Source organism: Pongo abelii, chromosome 11, assembly GCF_028885655.2.
Source record: "Pongo abelii isolate AG06213 chromosome 11, NHGRI_mPonAbe1-v2.0_pri, whole genome shotgun sequence".
Classification (NCBI taxonomy): Eukaryota; Metazoa; Chordata; class Mammalia; order Primates; family Hominidae; genus Pongo; species Pongo abelii.
In genome coordinates, this window is record NC_071996.2 from 143,603,457 (window position 1) to 143,625,135 (window position 21,679).

The 21,679-nt window shown below is 44.0% G+C and overlaps 2 protein-coding genes and 1 long non-coding RNA gene across 7 annotated transcripts in view; 1 reads left to right on the forward strand and 2 right to left on the reverse strand.

Annotated features, from left to right (window-relative positions):
* NDUFA10 (NADH:ubiquinone oxidoreductase subunit A10) overlaps positions 1-2,285 on the reverse strand; it is a 140,848-nt gene extending 138,563 nt beyond the window's left edge. For 3 of the 5 annotated variants that reach the window (XR_010135868.1, XM_054548728.2, XM_054548729.2), the window contains exon 1: positions 1,824-1,996. Coding sequence is in view for 4 of the 5 variants with exons in the window: in XM_054548728.2 (XP_054404703.1) it covers positions 1,824-1,898 (75 nt within the window). In the remaining variant the exon portion in view is untranslated. 5 annotated transcript variants of the gene reach the window in all.
* Positions 2,045-17,022, forward strand: LOC134759627 (uncharacterized). The gene is made up of 3 exons (XR_010136138.1): positions 2,045-2,135; positions 2,177-14,722; positions 14,826-17,022. It is a non-coding gene; the product is annotated as an uncharacterized LOC134759627 (long non-coding RNA).
* LOC100442620 (olfactory receptor 6B2) lies at positions 12,319-15,588 on the reverse strand. The gene is given in 3 exon segments (XM_024243894.3): positions 12,319-12,820; positions 12,822-13,103; positions 15,540-15,588. Coding segments are annotated over 2 exon segments (759 nt in total). The 5' UTR covers positions 13,079-13,103; positions 15,540-15,588.
* Positions 17,023-21,679: the final 4,657 nt, after the last annotated feature.

A 21,679-nucleotide genomic window follows, 5' to 3' on the forward strand; every position in this document is an offset into this window, starting at 1 on the left:
GTATCAAAATGAGAAATAATTTAAAAAATGATTACAGAGTTAGGACAAGACAATGAGTACCATCCTAAACTGCTAATGGTGATGAAACCTAGAGGACACTGGGTCTACAGCATTAGGAATCCATTCAAAGAGTATATACATGACTGACCTATAAGGATGCTCAATGAAGAATGATGTAACATCAAAAATGCAAATAGAAACCCTTAAATGTCCGACAACAGAGGAACAGTTAAAAAAATTTAAGGCATATCCATATTATGGAATACTAAGTACTCAGGAAAACACAAAAATATTAAAATACTTTATTGTGAAATTTAAATAAAACAGGAGAATATAAAATATCAAGATATTTTTCGATCTTGATTTGATAACTGAAGAGTAAGGAAGAAACAAGTTACAAAACAATGCAAAGCAGACAACCCAGTTTAAAAATGGGTAAAAGATGTGAACACCTCTCGCAAATGAAATTAACGCAGATAGCAAATAAGTATATGAAAAGATGCTGAACACTGTATGTCATGAGATATTCCAAAGTTAAAACAAGATACCACTACGCATCTATCAGAATGGATAGCCATCCAAAGTAACCGACAGACCCGCATGCTGGCGAGCACGCAGAGCAACAGGGAGAGCCTTCACTGCTGGTGGGAATCAAATGGCACAGTCACTCTGGAAGATGGCTTGGCAGCTTCTTAGAAAACCAGTCTTATTACATGAGTAATCACTCTTCCAGGTATTACCCAACTGATATAAAAATGTATTTCCAAAAAGAAATCTGCATGTACATGATTACAGCAGCTTTATTCATAATTGCCAAAAACTTGAAGCAACCAAGACGCCTTTCAATTGCTGAATGAATTGAAGTACATCCATGCAATGAGATATTATTCAGTGATTAAAAAGAAATGAGTTACCAAGCCACGAAGATGTAAGTGAATCTTACATAGATATTTCCAAGTATTCAAGTTGTCTGAAAAGGCAATATATAGTATGATTCTAATTATATGACATTCCAGAAAAGCCAACTATGGAAATGTTAATGAGATCTGTGGTTGTCAGGGGTTGGAGGAAAAGAAGGGTTTAATAGGCAAAGCAGAGGGGAATTTTTTAAGGCAGTGAAGCTACTCTGTACGAACCTATAATGGTGGAGACATGCTATTACACACTTGTCAAAACCTATAGAACCTTATAGCACAAAGAAAAAATCCATAAAACCTTATAGCACAAAGAATGCACTCAATGTATGCACGTTTTTAAAAACTCATTAGGTAGAAGGATCCCAGGATGTTAGGCAGAATGTGACAAAGCAATCCAGCTGTGTTACAAATGTATGAAACAATTTCACTGAAGAAGGTGGGGGCAAAGTGCTAAGAAATGAGAGTAGTCAGTAAGAGTAAAGGCAGAAGGAAGAGGACACAAGCACTGAACTCCGTTTCTGCTCAACATGGCATCACCCAAGCACCTAGCAGGGCCCGACCTTTAAACGGCTTTTGACAGGGCTGCTACGTGAATTATCGAATGACAAGCGCGCGTGCCCCCGGCCTGCCACCTGCACACGGCCCTCCCGCATCAGGGCAGCCTCGGGGCCGATCACCCCCGCGCTCCAGCGTTTTGCTTAAAGCTGAGGTAAAATGGCCTGGAGAAGCTCGTGGCCCCCCCTGAGGTCTGTCCACGACCAAAGACCAAACAATTCTGGAGGCAGGAGGGGTCCCCCAAACCCACCCCGAGAGCGACCCTGGGAGCCGCCACCAGAGGCCGGGGGAGATGTGGAACTGCTCCCCACCCCGCCACCCCGCCACCCCGCCGCCCCGCCGCCCGCTCACCACGCGCTGGGCGCCCGCCGCCACGACCCGGGCGGACGCGGACGCCGGGGCCAGTTTCAGAAGCCGCAAAGCCATAGCTACCCGGTCAGCTCAGGATCAAGGACCCAAGGGGACGCGGTCGCGACGGGGCCCTCTCCCGCGGCCGGCGCGCTGCCGTGACGTCACGGCCGGGGTGCCCGCGGCGCCTGTCGGGAATCTTCCAGGGGGCGGGGCCGCGCCGAGGCCCTCGGGGGCTTCCGAGGAGACCACCAGAGCGCTGCCAGGGTCCTGCGGGTTGGGGTGAGGGCTGAGAGGCGGGAATTGGAGATGAAGGTAGGGGCAGCATGCCTGAGAGGCGGGAATTGGAGATGAAGGTAGGGGCAGCATGCCGGCTGCCCGGCCCCTGCCTGGATTCTGAGTTGCTGCGGTGTCGCGGGAGCCGAGGCCGCCCAGGGCGTGGAGCGACTTCTGCTTCTCGTCCCAGGGTCCTGTGCTCCCCGCAGAATCCCCCAGGCGCGGTGTGGACGTCAAAGCGACCTCCTAAAGAACATTCCTAGCTCTCAGAACGTTCTCGCTGGGGAGGGAAAGTGGAAAAAGGGGGGCGAGGAGGGGAGGGACGGGGTGGGACCCCTGTCGCGGGGCGCCTGTCAGGGAGAGGGACCTGGCAAGGCCGGCCTGGGTCGCCCCTGGAGCTGAAGGCTAAGTGGTCTCATCCAGGGGACCTGCTGTGAACACATTGAATAGCCTAGAAAACAAAAGCACACGCTCCAAGTCCATCTGTTAAAAATGTGCTCCCGTCAGGACCTGGGGTCTATGCTCCACGTAGTAGCCTTGCATATGAGGTTTCCTTCCAAGTATGCCTGCTGTTTGGAAGGGTTTTTATAATCTTTTGTGTTCCTCGGGCTTTTTGTTCTTACCCCCTTAAATATTCTATAACTTTGTTTTCAACTTTTCAGAAATGATCATGCGATTGTAAAACAGTGGGAATGCGGCTGTGTAAACTAAGGCCGGTTCTATGGATGTTTCTATAATTGAAGAATTGCTTTTTGTCGAAAATACGGATTCCCGGTCCCCAACGCAGGAGGGTCTGGTTTTTAGATCCTGGAGGGCCCCTGAAATCCATTTAACAAGCTTTAGGGCTCATGGCTGCTGTTTTTTGTCTTGTTTCCTTTGCCTTTTTTTTTTTTTTTTTTTTTTGTACCTTCCAATGGATACAGTACATTTTTTTAGAATTACATCTTGATTTACTGATAATGTCTTGGGAAATATCATTATGTATAGTTTTCATAGTGGTTGTTCTAGGTATCACACCACACAGATGTAACGTCTTACAACCTATTTGCATGGATGTTTTGTTGGACCCGAGCGAGTTAGAAAAACGCCACACTTTGAGACGAATTAAGAGTCCTTTATTAGCTGGCGACCGAGAGACGGCTAACGCTCAAAGTTCTCTTGGCCCCGAGGAAGGGGCTTGATTAACTTCTATACCTTGGTTTAGGAAGGCGGGGGGTGGTCTAGTTAAAACAATTTTACGGAAGTAAAGTAGTCAAAAAGTTAAAAGGATAAATGGTTGCAGGAAAGTAAACAGTTCCAGGTGCAGGGACTTTAAGACTTACAAGGTGATAGACCTGGGGCTTTGGCATTATCAATCGGTTGAATTCCTGGGAACTGTGGATATAGCTTGCCACAGTATCTTATCAGTTAATTGCATTCTTGGATGTGCTGGGAGTCAGCTTGCACAAGTTAAGTCCTTGAGGAAGGGGCTGCCAGTGAAAGAGCCAAGATGGAGTCTGTCTAGCTCTCTTAGCTTAGGAAGAGTCAATTCAGATGGAAACAAGGCTAGGTGATTAAAGGGAAAGGGAGAGTCTAAAAACAGAGTTAGTAAATACTAGGTTGGGCATTACATTCCCCACTTGTGTTTTTGGGGAATCAAATCGTTGATTCCTCAGTTATAACAAGGGGGTTATATTGAGTCTTAAGATACATAAGTTTGACAGAAGCTAAGCATTGTTTTACAAAATTAAGAAACCAATTTAATATACAAGGCCCAAAAATTAATAGTATGATGAGGAGAGGTCCAGCTAACCCAGTGATTAAAGTAGTTAGCCAGGGGTTCCAGTTGAACATGTTTTGTGACCCGGGGATGTTATTTTCTCGTTTCTATTGGTGCCTATCTAGATTTTCTTGAACTTTTGGAGTGTATCTTTTATGACTAAGAATGGTGGAGGAACAGTTAAATCAACTTTGTCAGGGGGTTTCTGGAACATAGGGTCACCTAGAGCAGTTAAAGGCCTGATTGGCTTGGGTGGGCTCCCATGAGACCAGGATTTTTTTTAGATGGTGAACATAGTCCTAATATCAAATCCTGGGATATAAAATCTTGATCCCCATGACATGCCATAATATTATTGAGTTGAATTAGGGTCATGGACAGTTATAGTACGAGGATTATAATTTTTTCTTGTATATAATTTAGGACGAGAAGTACGAGTTATGGAATGAAGACCTGGTTGATCCCCCAGAGTAGGTGGCTAAAGTTACACATGTCCAATCAGGGCAGAAAAACTGAAAAGTATCTCAACAGCTAGCGTCAGGGTGATTCCCAGGACAGAGGTAAAAGTCAACATTTTGGAGTTCTTTTTCTGCACCTTTGGAGCTTCCACATCCAGTTTGGCTCCCGGAGCGTCCAAATCCTGCTGCAAGATCGACACTTCCTGCTTTTGGGACCAGCAGATTGTGTTGCTCTTCGTGGGTACAGGCTGGCTCTGGGAACAGTACAGATAAATCAAATGCAAAGGAGACTTCCTTGGAGGTACCAGCCCTCCACGTGGTGTTTGCAAATACACGTCCTGCTGTGAAAGAGGTGAGGAGAAAGGAGTAGGAAGGTGCAGAGGACATAACAGGCAAAAATAAACAAGTGAGGTAGATAAAAAGAATTAATCTAATGGCTTCACCCGACTTAGGCGCAGTTTTAAAGGGGCCTGACCCAGGCCTGGGGACCCATGTTTTTAGTTGGGCTCTGTTGGCTTTTTTGATGTGGGAGTGATGAATCTAAGCAGGAATGCCATCCACCTTCAGAGCTGTTGGCGTTGTGAGGATGACGGTGTGAGGTCTTTTCTAAGCAGGAGTGAGTCCTTCTTTCTGGAACTTTTTAACAAACGCTAGGTCTCCTGGCTGGAATGAATGGCAGGGCCCCGTCTGTTCAGGAATTGGATTGGGATGGGCTCCTCAAACAAGTGGCAGAATAATATCTTGTACCTGTTGGAGAGACTGTAGGTACTGCAATAAATTAGCTTGTGATATTTTTGCCAAATGGGCATCTCTTAGCTTAGGCAAGATAGGCGGCGCCCACCTGTACATAATTTCAAAAGGTGAGAACCCAGCCCGATAAGGGGTGCACTTATCCTAAGTAGGGCTAAAGGAAGGAGATTTACCCAATATTCACCGGTTTTTAAAATTAATTTTGTAAGAGTGTGTTTTAGGGTGCGGTTCATGCATTCTACCTGCCCAGAGCTCTGGGGTCGATAGGCACAATGGAGCTTCCACTGAATGTTTAACGTCTTACTGACTGAGCTATGGACGAGGTGAAGGCAGGTCCATTATCAGACCCTACGGCAGCAGGCAGCCCGTATCAAGGGATGATTTCATTGAGTAAGAACTTAACTACCGTATTGGCAGTTTCGTTTTTGGTAGCAAATGCTTCAGTCCATCCAGAGAAGGTGTCTACTAGTACTAGAAGGTATTTGTACCCAGCCCGGTGTGGTTTTACTTCTGTAAAGTCAATTTCCCACTTTTCTTCTGGCGAGTTTTCTCGGAGACGGTGGCCTGGGCTGGGTTTAGGACCTTGCTTGGCATTTACCTGGGTGCAGGTTGTGCACCGGAGAGCTGCTTGATCTGTTAGGCTTTGAAGACCGGGGATTCTTCTTTGTTTTTGATAGCGTTTCCTGCTGAGGTGAGTAGCCCGCACTCCTGGTAGATGGCTCCATGTACGTGCACAGTAGCAAAGGCGTACCTGCTGTCAGTGTAAACGTTAATAATTTATCCTTACCCCATCGGAGAGCCTGAGTGAGGGCGATCAATTCAGTTTTTTGTGCTGAGGTGTTTGCTGGTAAAGCCTGAGCCCACAACACATGTGTCTGCATGGTAACAGCTGCACTGGCCTTTCGTACTCCCTGCTCGAGAAAGCTGCTACTGTCTGTGAACACAGTGGCGTCCGTCTTCTCTAGGGGCACATCTTGAAGATCGGGTCGGCCAGTTTCAGTAGTTTCCAACAGTTCCTGACAGTCATGGATAGTAGCTGGATTTAAACACCATGTGGGAGAGAAAGTCAAACGAAGCTGATCTAACAGTAAACTCTGATACTGCAGGATGTGAGCATTTGACATCCATTCTCCAGAAGCACTTTGAAGTAAAGTCTCTACGGCATGAGGAGCCGTAAGGGTTAAATTTTGGCCAGAGTTAACTTATCAGCCTCTTGGACTAGGCTTGCTGTAGCCACTACAGCTAGCAGACAACTTGGCCATCCAGAGGCCACAGGATCCAGTCTCTTAGATAGATAGGCCACTGGGCGTCTCCAGGGTCCTAAAGTCTGAGTAAACACCCCTTTAGCGACTCCCTGGCTTTCATGGACAAACAGGTGAAACGGCTTTGAGATATTAGGGAGGGCTAAAGCAGGGGCTTCAGTTAATGCCTTTTTCAGGTTTTGAAAAGTCTGTTCTTCTGTGTCTGTCCAAATTAACGGGCCATTTCATTCTGTACCTCTTGGATAGTCGCCACTAAGGTTTTTGTTTGTCCTTTGAATGCTTTATCAGCAGCCTTTTCAGCTGCCTGTGTTGCTTGTTTTTGTTTTTCAAGCTCTCGGTTGTCAAAAACCTTTTGGGCTATTTCTAAAAGCTGACTGATATTCATTCCAGCAAATCCCTCCAGTTTTTGGAGTTTTCTTTTAATATCTGGGGCTGCCTGAGCCACAAATGCCAAATTAAGAGCACGGCTATTTTCAGGGGCCGCCGGGTCAAAAGGGGTGTAAATCCGATAAGCCTCCTGGAGGTTCTAAAAATGCTCCTGGTGACTCATCGGGCCCCTGGATGATTTCAGTCGCCTTAGACAAGTTTATGGGTTTCCGAGCAGCTCCCTTAATACCTGCGAGGAAATACCAGTGAAAATCATCCAAAGCTCTCCTTCCACTTGAGGAATTTGGGTCCCAGTTAGGCCGGGTAGAGGGAAAGACCTCCTCAAGGAGGTCTCTAGCTTCCTCCTCCGGTCTATTGGCTGATGCAAGGAAGTGCTTTCTGGCCTCTCTCTGGACGTGCTCCCTCTCCTCAGAGGTAAAGAGAGTTAAAAGGAGCTGTTGGCAGTCATCCCAGGTGGGCCGATGGGTCCGGAGTACGGACTGTATCAGTGAGGTCAAAGCCTGGGGCTTTTCAGAGAAGGGAGGATTATGGGTTTTCCAATTATACAAGTCAGAAGTAGGAAAAGGGTCATAAACCAAGAAGGGGGCTGAGCGCTCGTCACCCGAAGGGACTTGTGCCTCTCTCAGTGGTAGTAGAGGGGCTGCTTCCTCCCGCCGCGGCCGCAGTCGAGAGGCAATGGGTGGCGAGCCCACAGCGGATGTCGTCGAGGAGACATGGGATGACCCTAAGGGAGCAGGCTGGTTGTAAGGCGGTGGGACTGGGTGAGGGAGACTCTCCTCTTCTTCAGAGGGAGGCAGTACAGGGGGAGCCGAACCGGCTGAGGGTAGAGGTGAAAACGTGGCCTGGCTCAGGAGGACTTTGGAGGTAGAATTGTGAATGGCGCATGAACGCAGCCATGGAGGAGGGTTCCTGACCAAACTTAACTATTGATCTATATAGGGAAACTGGTCAGGGTGGCCGGCAGCTTCGGTAACAACCTGCCACACGGCTTGAACAACTGTAGGACTCAATGACCCTTCAGAGGGCCACTCAACTCCAAACTTCAGCCATTCTACTTCACAGAGTGTCCAGAGCTTGCCTTTCTTAAGGCGGACTCCATAATCCTCTGAGAAACCAAGAGAAAAAATTTTCAGCATACACTGGAGGGGGCTCCAACCTTTGCAAGGCCGGGAGGAGGTGTTTCCCATCTTTTTTTTTTTTTTTTTTTAGAAGGCAGTTTAACAGAATTTGAGCAGAGATATCAGATGCAACATGGACCGAGAAACTCACTCCCTGGGGGGCTGGAGTATCGGAAAAACAGAATTAACATAACCAGAAAGAACAGAAAAACCACAACAGCTAATACCACTTGCCACATTGCTGCAGCTTTAAGATTGAGGGAGGGGGACTAGAGGCCAGCCCAAGGTCTCCTGGGTTGGTTGGATCAAGGTGTTCTCTTCTTCTTCCTCTAGACCTGTACCCTAAATACCTCTGATGTCTCCACGACTCAAAGGCAAATAGCTCAAATTCAGCTTTTTCCTTTAAGGGTTCAAGGAGTGAGAGCAGAGTCAAGTCCTGGAGACGCTGAACTTGCTATCGCACCGGAAAACGAGATGTGCGGGGTAGGGGCAGGGACGAGGGGAAAGGGACCACTCGGGTTGTTTTTAAGATGAGAGAGTAGTAACAGGGGAACAGAATAGGAGTGTAAACGAAGTAAAGCATGACGGGCGTAGGTTTCCCTACACAAGGTCCTATTTAAGGGCACAGGAAAAGTTACAGAATGACAAAAGAGGTGAGCAAGAAGGTCTGCAGGGTGGCTGTTTTGAACGCACCACGAGTTTAGTTTAGAAGAGGTCCAATCACTAGGACATGGGGTATGACAATCTACCCGCAACCTTCATGGTGCCAGAAATTCCAATCAGGTGAATGTTCTTCACACTCGTTTTTGTAACAACACCTGACTTGCCTCTGGCAGAAAAGACAGGACTATGGTGGCCAGCCTAAATGACTGTTGAGAAATTTAACCTCTTGTGACAAAAAATCAGCACTAAGGACCTTGAAGAAGTTTTTATCCAGACGTCGTGGACAATATCGACGTCCTGACATGTAACACCTTGACATCCACTAAACAAGACAATAGACACCGAACAAAACAATAAACATAAAACAAACAATTGGCCCTAGGGCATGTAAACAATTATGACAGTTTCCTATTTATTATTTTTTATTAGAAAGACAAGGGGAGGGGGTCCCGTGATGGGATCATTCAGATGCCCACCTGGCCGCTCCCCCTGAGGGGACTTGGGCTTCTCTTAGCATTGGCAGGCCGGTATAAACCCCGGCCTGCCTTAAGCCTTATGAGCCTTATGATGCTGCCTTAAGCCTTATGAGGTCGCCACGGAACTGCAGGTGAGGGCCCACTCGAACTCCATAGCTTCCGCCGTGGACCTACAAACTGGAAGACAAACGCAAGCCTTTGTCCTCCCCACTCACTCACCAGTCACACACAGTTTATTGCATTTTTTTTTTTCATTTTAAACAAAGATACCCAAGATAAGAGGTAGGAAAAAGGAGGGAGAGAGAGAGAGAGACCAGTCTGCCAGAAACTAGGGCTCAGCTCCCCAGCGTCCTGGGTCTTGAGCTGAGTCAAGGGAGGGTCCTCGTCAGGACCACTTCCCACCCAAACCAAGACACAAAGGCGCCTACCAGAAAACCAAGGCTTAACCCACTAGCGTCCTAGAGTAATGGGCTGAGTCAAAAGAGGGACGCCCTTGTCAGGGCCGCTTCCCTCTTACCAGAAACGAAGTCAAATCTGACCTACCTGACCCCGGGGTCAGAAGCTGAGGACTCGGATGTTGAATTTTAGGGCACTCACATGGTAGTCGATCCGCTCTCTGGAAGACGGTCACCCTTCGGGGACCTGAAAATTCTTTTCTCAGGTGGCGCCCCCCTTACAAGCTGGCCGTCCTTCCAGGGGAGCCCAGAGCGAGAGCGGCTCTTGCCCAGTGGTGTTAATATATCTCGCTGGGGCCTCCAAATTGTTGTACCCAAGCGAGTTAGAAAAATGCCACACTTTGAGATGAACTAAGTGTCCTTTATTAGGCAGCGACTGAGAGACGGCTAACGCTCAAAATTCTCTCGGCCCCGAGGAAGGGGCTTGATTAACTTTTATACCTTGATTTAGGAAGGAGGGGGAGTCTAGTTAAAACAATTTTACAGAAGTAAAGTAGTCAAAAAGTTAAAAGGATAAATGGTTACAGGAAAGTAAACAGTTCCAGGTGCAGGGACTTTAAGACTATTACAAGGTGATAGACCTGGGGCTTTGGCATTATCAATCAGACGAATTCCTGGGAACTGCAGATACAGCTTGCCACAGTATCTTTTCAGTTAATTGCATTCTTGGATGTGCTGGGAGTCAGCTTGCACAAGTTAAGTCCTTGAGGAAGGGGCTGCCAGTGAAAGAGCCAAGATGGAATCTGTCTGGCTCTCTTAGCTTAGGGAGAGTCAATTCAGGTGGAAACAAGGCTAGGTGATTAAAGGAAAAGGGAGAGTCTAAAAACAGAGTTAGTAAAAACCAGGTTGGGCATTAGAGTTTTACTGGTTCAAGGGAAGTATTACTATATACTTCCCCGTCCCTCCGTTCCTTACCCCCCTTTTTCCCTTTTCCTTCCCCAGCTAGAACGTTCTGAGAGCTAGGAATGTTCTCTAGGAGGTCATTTTGATGTCCACACTATATTAGACAGCATGAAAATAACTTCAGACCCCAACAGACCAATATCTCTCGTGAACTTAGACACAAAAATCCTTAATGAAATGTTAGCAAATTGAATCCAACACTATATGAAATAAATCATACAACACAACCCAAGGTGGTTTATTCAAAAGATGCAAGGCTAATCTGGTATTTGAAAATCAACCAATGTTATACACCTTACCAGCAGGTAAAAGAAGACAAAATCTATGACCAGATTGCCTGATGCAGTTTTCTGCATCACTTGACAAGATTAAATACTCATTTATGATAAAAACAAAAACTGCTCTCAGCAAATAAGGACTAAAGGGGAGCTGCTTCAGCTTGATAAAGCACATGCACGAAAACTCTGCATCATTGTACTTAATCATGAAAGACTGAGTGCTTGCCTTCTAAGGAGGAAACAAGGCAAGGATATCTGCTCTGCCCACTCTTATTCAACAGAGCACTGGAAGTTCTAGTAATAGGCCATGCAGTAAGGCAAAAAATAAAATTCATACAGATCAGAAAGGAAGAAATAAAACTATTTTTAGTTGACATGACTTTTCACATAGAAAACCCAAAGGAATCTACAAAAATTTCCTGGAACTAATGAGTGAGCACAGCAAGTTTGCAGGCTGCAATGTCAACATATGAAAATCAGCTGCATCCTATGTACTAACAACAGATGGAAACTGAAATAAAAGATGGAATACCATTTACAGTTGCTTCAAAGAAAATATAATATTTAGGTCTAAATCCAGCAAAACACACAGAGAATCTGCATATTAAAAAGTACAAAACACTGATTTAAAAAATGAAGACCTCAATAATTGGAGGGGTTTACTATGTTCATGGATTGAAAGACTCAACAGAGTAATTAAGTCAGTTCTTCCCAAATTGGTTTTTAGGTTTAATGGAATTTCTAGCAAAATCTCAGCGAGGTTTTCTTGTAGACATCAACAGGCTTACTATAAAATTTATATAAAAATGTAAAGGCCGTACAATAGCCACAATAATTTTGAAACAGAAGAATAAAGTGGGAGGAGTCACTCTTCCAGTGTTAAGATTTACTACATAATCATATAAATCAAGTCTGTGTGGTATGGATGGAGGGTGTGATATTGATAGATACGTAGATCAGTTTAACAGAGGATCCAGAAATAAGCCAGCACAAATATTCTCAACTGACACAGTAGTGTACCACACAATGATATTTGGTGAATGATGAACTGAACAGCACATAAGATAGTGGTCCCATAAGATTATGACATTATATTTTTACTTACCTTTTCTGTGTTTAGATACATAAATTATGGCTGAGCACAGTGGCTCACACCTGCTGGGACAGGTGGGACAGGGTTTCTCCCAGCATAATGTATTATGCATACATAATACAGTATATGCATTACCCCAGTAAAAATGTATTATGCATTGTGTATTATACCGTATAAATATTTATTATGAATATTGGATAGCAGTGAGAATGCATGAATTATTGTTACATGCAAAAACATCAAGGATTCTCTCAAGCAGCACGGTGAATGAAAGAAGCTGAACATAACAGGGTACATACTTTATGCATAAGCCCCTCAAAAACACCAATGCTAGCATCTGGTTTTGGAAGGCAGGATAGTTCTTTTTGTGGAGGAGGGATAATGACTGGGAGAGGGCGTGAAGGCAGCTTCTAGTTCTTGATCTGGGAGCTGGTTCCATGAGCATGGTCCTTTTGTGAAAACATGCAGACGAAGGCTTGTTACTTGTGCACAGTTGTGTAGGTTTGTTAAATTTCACTTAGTTCTGTGGGTTTGTTAAATTTGACTTAAAAAAGAGCACAAAGTGCCATATACAATGTTGTTTCATCACTACAGATTTTACTCTAGGACATTTAGTTGTCTTAGTGTGAAGTTTGGCCCAAGCCCAAGGCCTTTTTCAAGGCATCCTTAAATTCCTTGTTCCTCAGGCAGTAGATCAAAGGGTTAATTATTAGCATGACAACAGTGTACACGGCAGAGATGAGCTTGTTGGAGCTCCGGGAGTCAATGGCTTGGGGCCGGACATACATGAAAATCATAGCCATGTAGAAGAGGGTGACTACAGTGAGGTGAGAGGCGCAGGTGGAGAAGGCTCTCCAGCGGCCCGTGGCCGAGGGGATGCATAGGACAGCCAGGGTGATGTGCCCATATGACAGCACGGTGGCCAGGAGCGGAAACACCAGGATCATGAAGGCCAGGATGAAATCCACCAGCTCTGCAGTGGAGAAGTCCGTGAAGGCCAGCTTGAGGATGGGGGAAATGTCACAGAAGAAGTGGTTCAAGACGTTGGAGCTGCAGAACGTGACGCTGGAGATAAAACAGACCTTGATCATGGAGATGGTGAAGCCGCTCACAAAGGAGCTGGAGGAAACCCTCCAGCATCTTGGGGGTGATGTCAGACACGTACCAGATCTCCAGGAAAGACATGGAGCTCAGAAAGTAGTACATGGGCCTGTGGAGGGAGGCGCTGCTCTAGACGGTGAGGATGATGGCCAGGTTCTCCACAAGGACAAAGAGGTAGGTGAGCAGGAAGAGGAGGAAGAGCAGATACTGCAGCCCCAGGGCCGTGGGGAAGCCCACCAGGATGAAGGTGCTGACCTTGGTGACATTCTCCCCACTCATGCCTCTGTGCTTGGGAGCTGCGGGCCTACAAAACATCAAAGAGTGAGAGGGAAGGGCTGCAGGGCAGCTGGGGCAGAGAAGAGTGGAGCTGGACTTGGATGGGGAGTTTTGGTGCAAAGAGAGGCCACGTGGCTCCCCAGAGCACCAGGAGAGAGCAGTGATCTGCTGATCTTCTAAGTTTTAAAGCAGAAAGCTTCTGTGTGCTTGCATTTACATATAACGATGAAATAGGAATGAGGAAGAGAGTATATGCTGAGGAGCAGAGCTGGGCAGTTCCAGGGTGGGCAAAACCCAAAGCTCTGAGTCCAGGGGCACTACCAGTCCAACGTGCTTGGGGCAGCTCTCAAGATCCAAGTGGGCGTGGACACAGAGCTGGCCCTCCTTAGGGTCCTTCATCTGAGGGTTCCTGCAAGTCGGGGCAGCAGCCTCGGCATGAGGTGAGGAGCTATCAGCCTACCAGGGCAGGACCCCAAACCGGGCTAACCAGCTGGAGGAATGCAGGGAGGGCTCCCAGGAAAGGGCTGCCTGGCTCTCGGGGACCTGGTCCACAGGTGGGGGAGAGAGCGGGTAGCTGCAGCCCCTTGCCCCACAGGGCACTTGGTGGCTCTTTTCATTGGCAGTCTAGGTGGGCTGAATGGCAGACTTCCACCAGCTCACAGCTGGGGAGGGTGACCCCAGGTTTCTGGCCCAGGATGCTAAAAATTGATGAGAAGACTAGGAGAGGGCCAGGTGGGTGCCGAATAATCTGGAGTCTGTGCTGGGGAGGTGTGGCGCGCGGCACTTACTGGAGAGCCTCACGGTGACATGTAGGGGGTTGGCTAGACGAGTCTGGAGTTCATGGAAGAGTTCCAGGCTGAAAAACAAACTTCTAGAAGGGAATTGCCCAGAGACAGGTTTACACTTGGAAACACGCCTGTACTCCTGCTGTCTAGGGTGAGCATTCTGTGGGAACCCAAGATCACCCACTGGGGCGGCATGGCCATTCCCTGCCTTAAAATGCCAGCGTGCAGTTGAGAGTTTAGGATCAATTTCACAAGCATTTACTACTCACTCCAGTCACCGCCTGCTGTCTCCCCAAAACAAAAGCAATAAGAACCCCTGCCATTAAAGGGGTCTCAAGATGTGAGTCTGAATGTAGCCTCTCTAGACACCATCCAGGGTGGTGACTGTGTCCTCTTCCCAGCTGAGTGCCCACAGGGGGCTTTAAAGTCCACAAGGAGGAAAGTTGGGGGTCACAGCAGCTCCTTGGAAGGCCGGCAGCCCCCACCTGTTGACTGGGTTTGCTGGGGAGAGCTGGCGGTGGGGGTAGCGAGCTTTGGTTCTTGTGCTTTTAACCCAGAACAGTAGAGGCCCCTATAGATTTCTCTTGATTATTTGGATAGTGGTAACTGATCATTAATGAGTTGGCTAGTTAATACCAGATTGATTCGTTAAATTAAAACTGTGTTACTTTACAAATTCAGGGCCCTTTACAGCACACTCTCTCCATCCCCTGAACTGTAGACAATGGCTGCATTTTCTTTTAAATAAACTTTTTATTTTGGAATAATTTTAGATTTACAGAAAAGTTACAAAGAGAGTGCAGAGAGCTCTGGCAGCCCCTCCATTCGGCTTCCTCCAAGGTTAACTTCCTACATGAAGAGGGTATGTTTGTCACAGTAAGGGACTGACACTGGTGTTACTGTGGACTAAACTCCAGACTTTGGCTTTCATCTTTTTTTCCCTCAAATGCCCGTTTCTGTTCCAGGGTACCCCATTGCTGCGGGCATGGCTGCCCTTTTAACTTGGCTGTACCTCCCTGGTCTCTGTGGACAGACTGAAAGGCCAAGCAGATGCTGCCGAGGGAGGCTGGCATCCTCTCATCGTAAACAAAGTTCTCCAATGTGTTACAAAGACTGTTTTTGCCCAGTCACAAATTCAAACCGAGGTCTCCAATCTGAGAGAGGAAAGTGAAGCTTTCCATACCACAGAACGGATGTATTTTGGGGTGGTCGGTGAGACGGGTACTGCAGTAGCTCCTCCCAGCTGCACCTACCATCAGCCTGCAGCCATTTACTCTGATGCCTTCCCTGGTGCCTGGCAGAGCCACCCAGAACCAGTCCTCGTCAATGATGAGTGAGCAAATGCTGTCTGCCCCATTCAGCCACCTGAGGCTCCTGGCTAATTCTGGGTGTGATGTTAGACATCAGGGCATAACCCAATACCTATGAATATGTACCCAGCACAGTACTCAAAAATGCAAGGGCCATTTATGGAGCATCCATGAGCCATCCTGCTTGGTGCTGGCCGTGAGACTGCAGAGGGGAGACCCTGCTCCAGACTGTATGTGGGGGGCATGTGGAGTGGGGAGTGTCAATCACACACATAAACGAAGAGCTCTCTCCCCATGCGAGGAATACAACATACCCTAAAATCACAGCAAAACAAGCCCATCAGCAACATGGAAAGTGCTGGATCCTACCTGGGGTGTCTGGAAGCCTCACTGCAAACGGCTGCAGCTGCCTGCAGGAGTGAAGAGTGGCTTCTGCCTGTGTCCAGCAACTCCCAGGCTGGCCACAGTGACCAGACAAGCCTCGAACATGCTCTTGAGAAGTGCCTGAGGCACTGCGGAGAAACCACAGTGGCTTTTTCTGATGAGCACAGGGACTCCAGGGTCCAATTATCCCCCTGATGATGGAAAGGCCCACACTGCCAATTAGGTGAGCCTGTGCCTCTGGGGCCAGGCTGGCCCCTGCCTGGCTGAGGGCACCCAATCAGAGGCTGTTGAGCCCGCTCCTGGCCCCCTGTTTGGGACCTTCGCCCTCCTCAGTGGCTATCTATGTCCCACACTCTCTACTGGAGGAGCTGCTGTCCATGGGCCACCCTTGTTCCTGTGCAGCCCGCACCCTCTGAGGGAAGGATTTGTCCCACCTGACCTCTGTTTCCTCTCTGGTCCAGTTTTTCCGACCTCCCCTGTTCTCTCCACTCTAATTCCATGGCCCCAGGTGCTCCTCAGATAGGCTGGCTCCTGCCACCCCGCGTGGGGCTTTGGGACTCACTGTGCCCTCTGGAATGTTCTCCCTCCGCATCAGCCCACCCCCTCCCTCACTTCCTACAATCCCACACCCAGCCAGGACATTCCTTTTTCCTCCCCTGCCAGATGAGGAAAGGGAGAAACCCTGTCCCGCCTCTCCCAGCTGCCAGGGGAGAAACCCTGTCCGGCCTCTCCCAGCTTCTGGGGGCTCCTGGCTTCAGGGTCTGTGGCACCAACACTTCGATCTCTGCATCTCAGGTCACATCACCTCCCATGATCTGTGTGTCAGATCTCTTCTGTGTGTCTCCTTATATGTGTGTTTATTATTTTCAAATTTATGCATAATAGATGCATATATTTTTGGAGTACATATGATAATTGAATGCAATTATAATTTGTAAATATCAAATCAGTGTAAATGGGCTATTCATCACCTGAAATATTTGTCTTTTCTTTATACCAGAAACATTCAAATTATTTCTCTTATGACTATTTTGAAATATGCAATAGATTACTGAAAACTATAATCACCTTACTGATCTCTAATGCTCAGTCTTATTTCTTCTATCAAACTATACATCTGCATCCATTAATCAACCTCGCTTCATCCCACAGTCCCCTGTACCCTTCCCAGCCTCTCATAACCACTAATCTACTATTTCCATGAGATCCACTTTTTAAGCTCCCACATATGAGTGAGAACATGCGATATTTGTCTTTGTGCCTGGCTTATTTCACTTAACATAATGACCTCCAGTTCCATCCATGTTGCTGCAAATAACAAGATTTCATTCTTTTTATGGCTGAATAATATTCCACTGTATATAGTCCCACTTTTTTTTATCCATTCATCCATTGAGATGGACACTTAGGTTGATTCCATATTTTGGCTATTGTGAATAGTGCTGCAATAAACATGGGAGTGCAGATATTTCTTCAATGTATTGATTTGCTTTCTTTTGGATATATACACAGTAGTGGAAAGGTTGGATTATATGGTAGTTCTGTGTTTATTTTTTTTGAGAAACCTCCATAGTGTTGCCTATAGTGGCCGTACTAATGCCCACTTTCACCACTTTTATTCAAGCATAGTACTGGAAGTCTTAGTCAGAGCAATCAGGCAAGAGAAAGAAATAAAAGGCATCCAAATTGGAAAGGAGGAAATTATATTAGTCTTGTTTGCAGACAACATGATCTGATAGTTTGAAAAACCTGAGAACTCCACCAAAAATAATGTATATTCATCAACAATGAATGAGGGTTCTGCTTTCTCTACATTCTCACCAAAAACTATTATTCCCTGTCGTTTTTTTTTAAAAAAAAGCCATTTTAAATGGGATGAGATGGCATCTCACTGTGGTTTTGATTCACATTTCTGTGATTATTAGTGATGTTGAGCATTTTTTTTACATAACTGTTTGCCATTTGTATGTATTCTTTTGAGAAATGTATATTCAGATCTTTTGCCCATTTTTAAATGAGATCATTTGGGTTTTTTGCTTTTTTTTTTTTTGCCATTGAGTTGTTTGAGCTCCTTATATATTCTGGTTATTAATCCCTTGTCAGATAGATAGTTTGTAAATATTTTCTGTGGGTTGTCTCTTCACTCTGTTGATTGTTTCCTTTGTTGTGTAGAAACTTTTTAGTTTGATGTAATCCTATTTGTCTGTTTTTGCTGTGGTTGCCTGTTCTTTTGAGGTCTTACACAAAATCATTATTTGCCCAGACCAATGTCCTGGAGTGCTTCTGCAGTGTTTTCTTCTAGTGGTTTTATAGTTTTGAGTCTTAGATTTAAGTCTTTAATCCATTTGGATTGAATGTTTGTATGTGGTGAGAGATGGGGGTCTAGTTTCATGCTTCTGCATATAGATATCCAGTTTTCCCAGCACCATTTATTGACAAGACTATCCTTTCCTAGTTATATGTCCTTGGCACCTTTGTTGAAAATGAGTTCACTGTAAATGTGTGGATTTATATCTGGGTTCTCTATCCTGTTCCATTGGTCTATGTGTCTGTTTCTATGCTAGTAACATGCTGGTTTGGTTACCGTAGCTTTGTAGTATATTTTGAAGTCAGGTAGTGTGCGGCCTCCAGCTTTGCTCTTTTTGTTCAGGATTGCTTTGGTTATTAGGGGTCTTTTGTGATTCCATATAAATTTTAGGATTTTTTTTCTATTTCTTTGAAGAATATCATTGGTATTTTGATAGAGATTACATTTAATCTGCAAATTACTTTGGGTAGTATTGTCATTTTAACAATATTAATCCTTCCAACTAATAAGCATGAAGTATCTTTCCATTTTTTGTGTCCTCTTCAATTTTTTTCATTTGTGTTTTATAGTTTTCATCTTATAGATCTTTCACTTCTTTGGATAAATTGATTCCTAGGTATTTTATACTCTTCATAGCTATTATAAATGGGTTTGCTTTTTAATTTTTTTTAGATTGTTCACTGTTGGCATATATAAATACTACTGACTTTTGCATGTTGATTTTGTATCCTGTAACTTTACTGAATTTGTTTATTAGTTCTAAACATTTTTTTTTTTGGTGGAGTTCTTAGGTTTTTCTAACTGTTAGATCATGTTGTCTGCAAACAAGACTAATAAAACTTCCTCCTTTCCAGTTTGGATGCCTTTTATTTCTTTCTCTTGCCCGATTGCTCTGGCTAGGACTTCCAGTACTGTGCTTGAATAAAAGTGGTGAAAGTGGGCATCCTTGTTCAGTTCCAAACCTTAAACGGGAGGTTCTCAAGTTTTCCCAATTCAGTATGATGTTAACTGGGGGTTTGTCATATCTCGCCTTTATTATTTTGAGGTGTGTTCCTTCTAAACCCAGTTCTTTATCATAAACAAATGTTGAATTTTGTCAAATGCTTTTTCAGTATCTGTTGATATGATCACAGTCTTTGTTCTTGGTTCTTTTAATGTGATGTATTACATGTGTCAATTTGCGTATGTTGAACCGTTCTTTCCCTGGGATCAGTCCTACTGGATCATGGTGAATGATCATTTTAATGTGTTGAATTCAATTTACTAGTATTTTGTTGAGAATTTTTGCATTTGTGTCAATCAGGGATATTGACCTGTAGTTTTCTTTTCTTGTTGTGTGCTTGCCTGGTTTTGGTACAAGGGCAATGCTGGCCTCATGGAATGAGTTTGAAAGTATTCTCTCCTCTTCAATATTTTGAAGGTTTGAGTACCATTGTTATTAGTTCTTTAAATGCATGGTATAATTCATCACTGAAGCCACTGGGTCCTGGGCTTTTCTTTGATGGGAGACCTTTTATTACATCTTCAATCTTGTCATTTTTTTATTGGTTTGTTAAGGTTTTCTATTTCTTCATAGTTTAATCTTGGTAGGTTGTATGTGTCTAGGAATTTATCTGTTTCTTCCAGGGTTTCTAACTTATTGGTGTATAGTTCTTCATAATAGTCTCTAATAATTCTTTGTATTTCTGTGGTCTCGGCTGTTGTGTTTCCTCTTTCATTTCTGATTTTATTTATTTGGGTCTTCTCTCTTTTTAGTCTGGCTAAAGACTTGTTATCTTGTTTATCTTTTCAAAAAACAACTTTTTGTTTAATTGATCTTCTGTATTATTTTTTAAGTCTCAATTTACTTTCTGCTCTGATCTTTATTATTTCTTTCTTTCTACTAGTTTTGGCTTTGTTCTTGCTATTCTAGTTCCTTGATGTGTGTCAGTAAGTTGTTTATTTGAAGTCTTTATACGTTTTTGAAATAGGCATTTATTGGTATAAAATTCCCTCTTAGTACTGCTTTTGCTATATCCCATAGATTTTGATATATTTTCATTTTTATTTGTTTCAATTATTTTTTAAATTTCCTTATTAATTTCTTCATTGATCCATTGGTTGTTCAGAAGCATGTTATTTAGTTTTCATGTGTTTGTGTATTTTCTGAGGTTCCTCTTGTTATTGATTTCTAGTTTTATTCCATTATGATCAGAAAAGGTACTTGAAGTGATTTATACTTTTCTGAACTTGTTGAGATTTGTTTTATGGCTTAAGATATGGCCTATTCCGGAGAATGTTCCATGTGCTGAAAAGAATATGTATTTCTGCAGCAGCTGGCTGATGTGTTCTATAAATGTCAGTTAGGCCTATTTGGTCCAGTGCATAGTTTGACTCCCACATTTCTTTGCTGATTTTCTGTCTGAATGATCTGTTCATTGCTGAAAGTGGAGTGTTGTAGCCCCTTGCTACCCCTTTAGATCTGTTTAATGTTTGCTTTATATACTTGGAAGCTTCAGTATTGGGTGCATAGATATTTAAACTTGTTATATCCTCTTGCTGAATTGACCCCTTTATCATTATATAGTAACATTGTTTGTCTCTTTTTACAGTCTTTTATTTGTAGCCTATGTTATCTAAGTATGGCTACTCCTGATATTTGTTTGTTTCTAGTTGCATCAAGTATCTTTTTCCAACCCTTGACTTTCAGTTTGTGTCTTTATAGATGAAGTCAGTTTCTTGTAAGCAGCATATGGTTTAATCTTGTTTCCTTATCTATTTGGCCATTCTGTGCCTTGTAATTGGAGAATTGAGTGCATTTACATTCAATGTTATTATTGATAAGTAAAGACTTACTACTGCCATTTTGTTACTTGTTTTCTAGTTGTTTTGTAACTCTCATTTTCGTTTTTTTGGTTTTTTTTTAATGTCTTCCTTTGTGGCTAAGTGATTTTCTCTGGTAGTATGTTTAATTTATTGCTTTTTTATTTTTAGTGAATCTGTTATAAACTTTTGCATTGTGGTTACCATGAAGCTATAAAAAAATCTTATAGATACTGGATGTTTTATTATTTTAAAGAGATGAAGACTTATGTCACAAAGAAAAGAATAGAAACAAACAAAGGAAAAATGAAAACACTCTACACTAACTCCATCCCCCTCCACATTTTAACTTTATGTTGTTTCAATTTACAAATTTTTATATTGCCTATCTCTTAACAAGTTGCTGTGGGTATTACTGTTTTTGATAGAGCCGTCTTTTGGGCCTCATACTCAAGTTATGAATGCATTGCACACCACAATTATAGTATTATAGTATTTTGGATTTGTCCATGTGTTTAATTTTACCAGTGAGGTTTATACCTTCACATGCTTTCTTTCTGCACAGTAGTGTTTTTTTCTTTTGGATTGAAGAACTACCTTTAGCATTTCTTGTAGGATAGGTCTGATGGTGGCGAATTCTCTCAGCTTTTGTTTGTCTGGTAAAGACTTTATCTCTCCTTTATATTTGAAGGATACCTTTGCTGCATACAGTATTCTTGACTGACCTTTTTTTTTTTCTTTTAGCACTTAGAAAATGTTATCCCACTTGCTCCTGACTTGTATGATTTCTGTTGAGAAGTCTGTTGCCAGACAAATTGGAATTCCTTTATATATTATTTGCTTTTTTTCTCTTGCTACTTTTAGGATCCTCTCTTTGTCCTTGACCTTTGAGAGTTTGATTATTATATGCCTTGGCACAGTCTTATTTGGGTTGATTATGTTTGGTGTTCTTAGACTTTCTTGTACCTAGGTGTTTATCTCTCTAGTTTTGGGACGTTTTCTGTTATTATTTCTT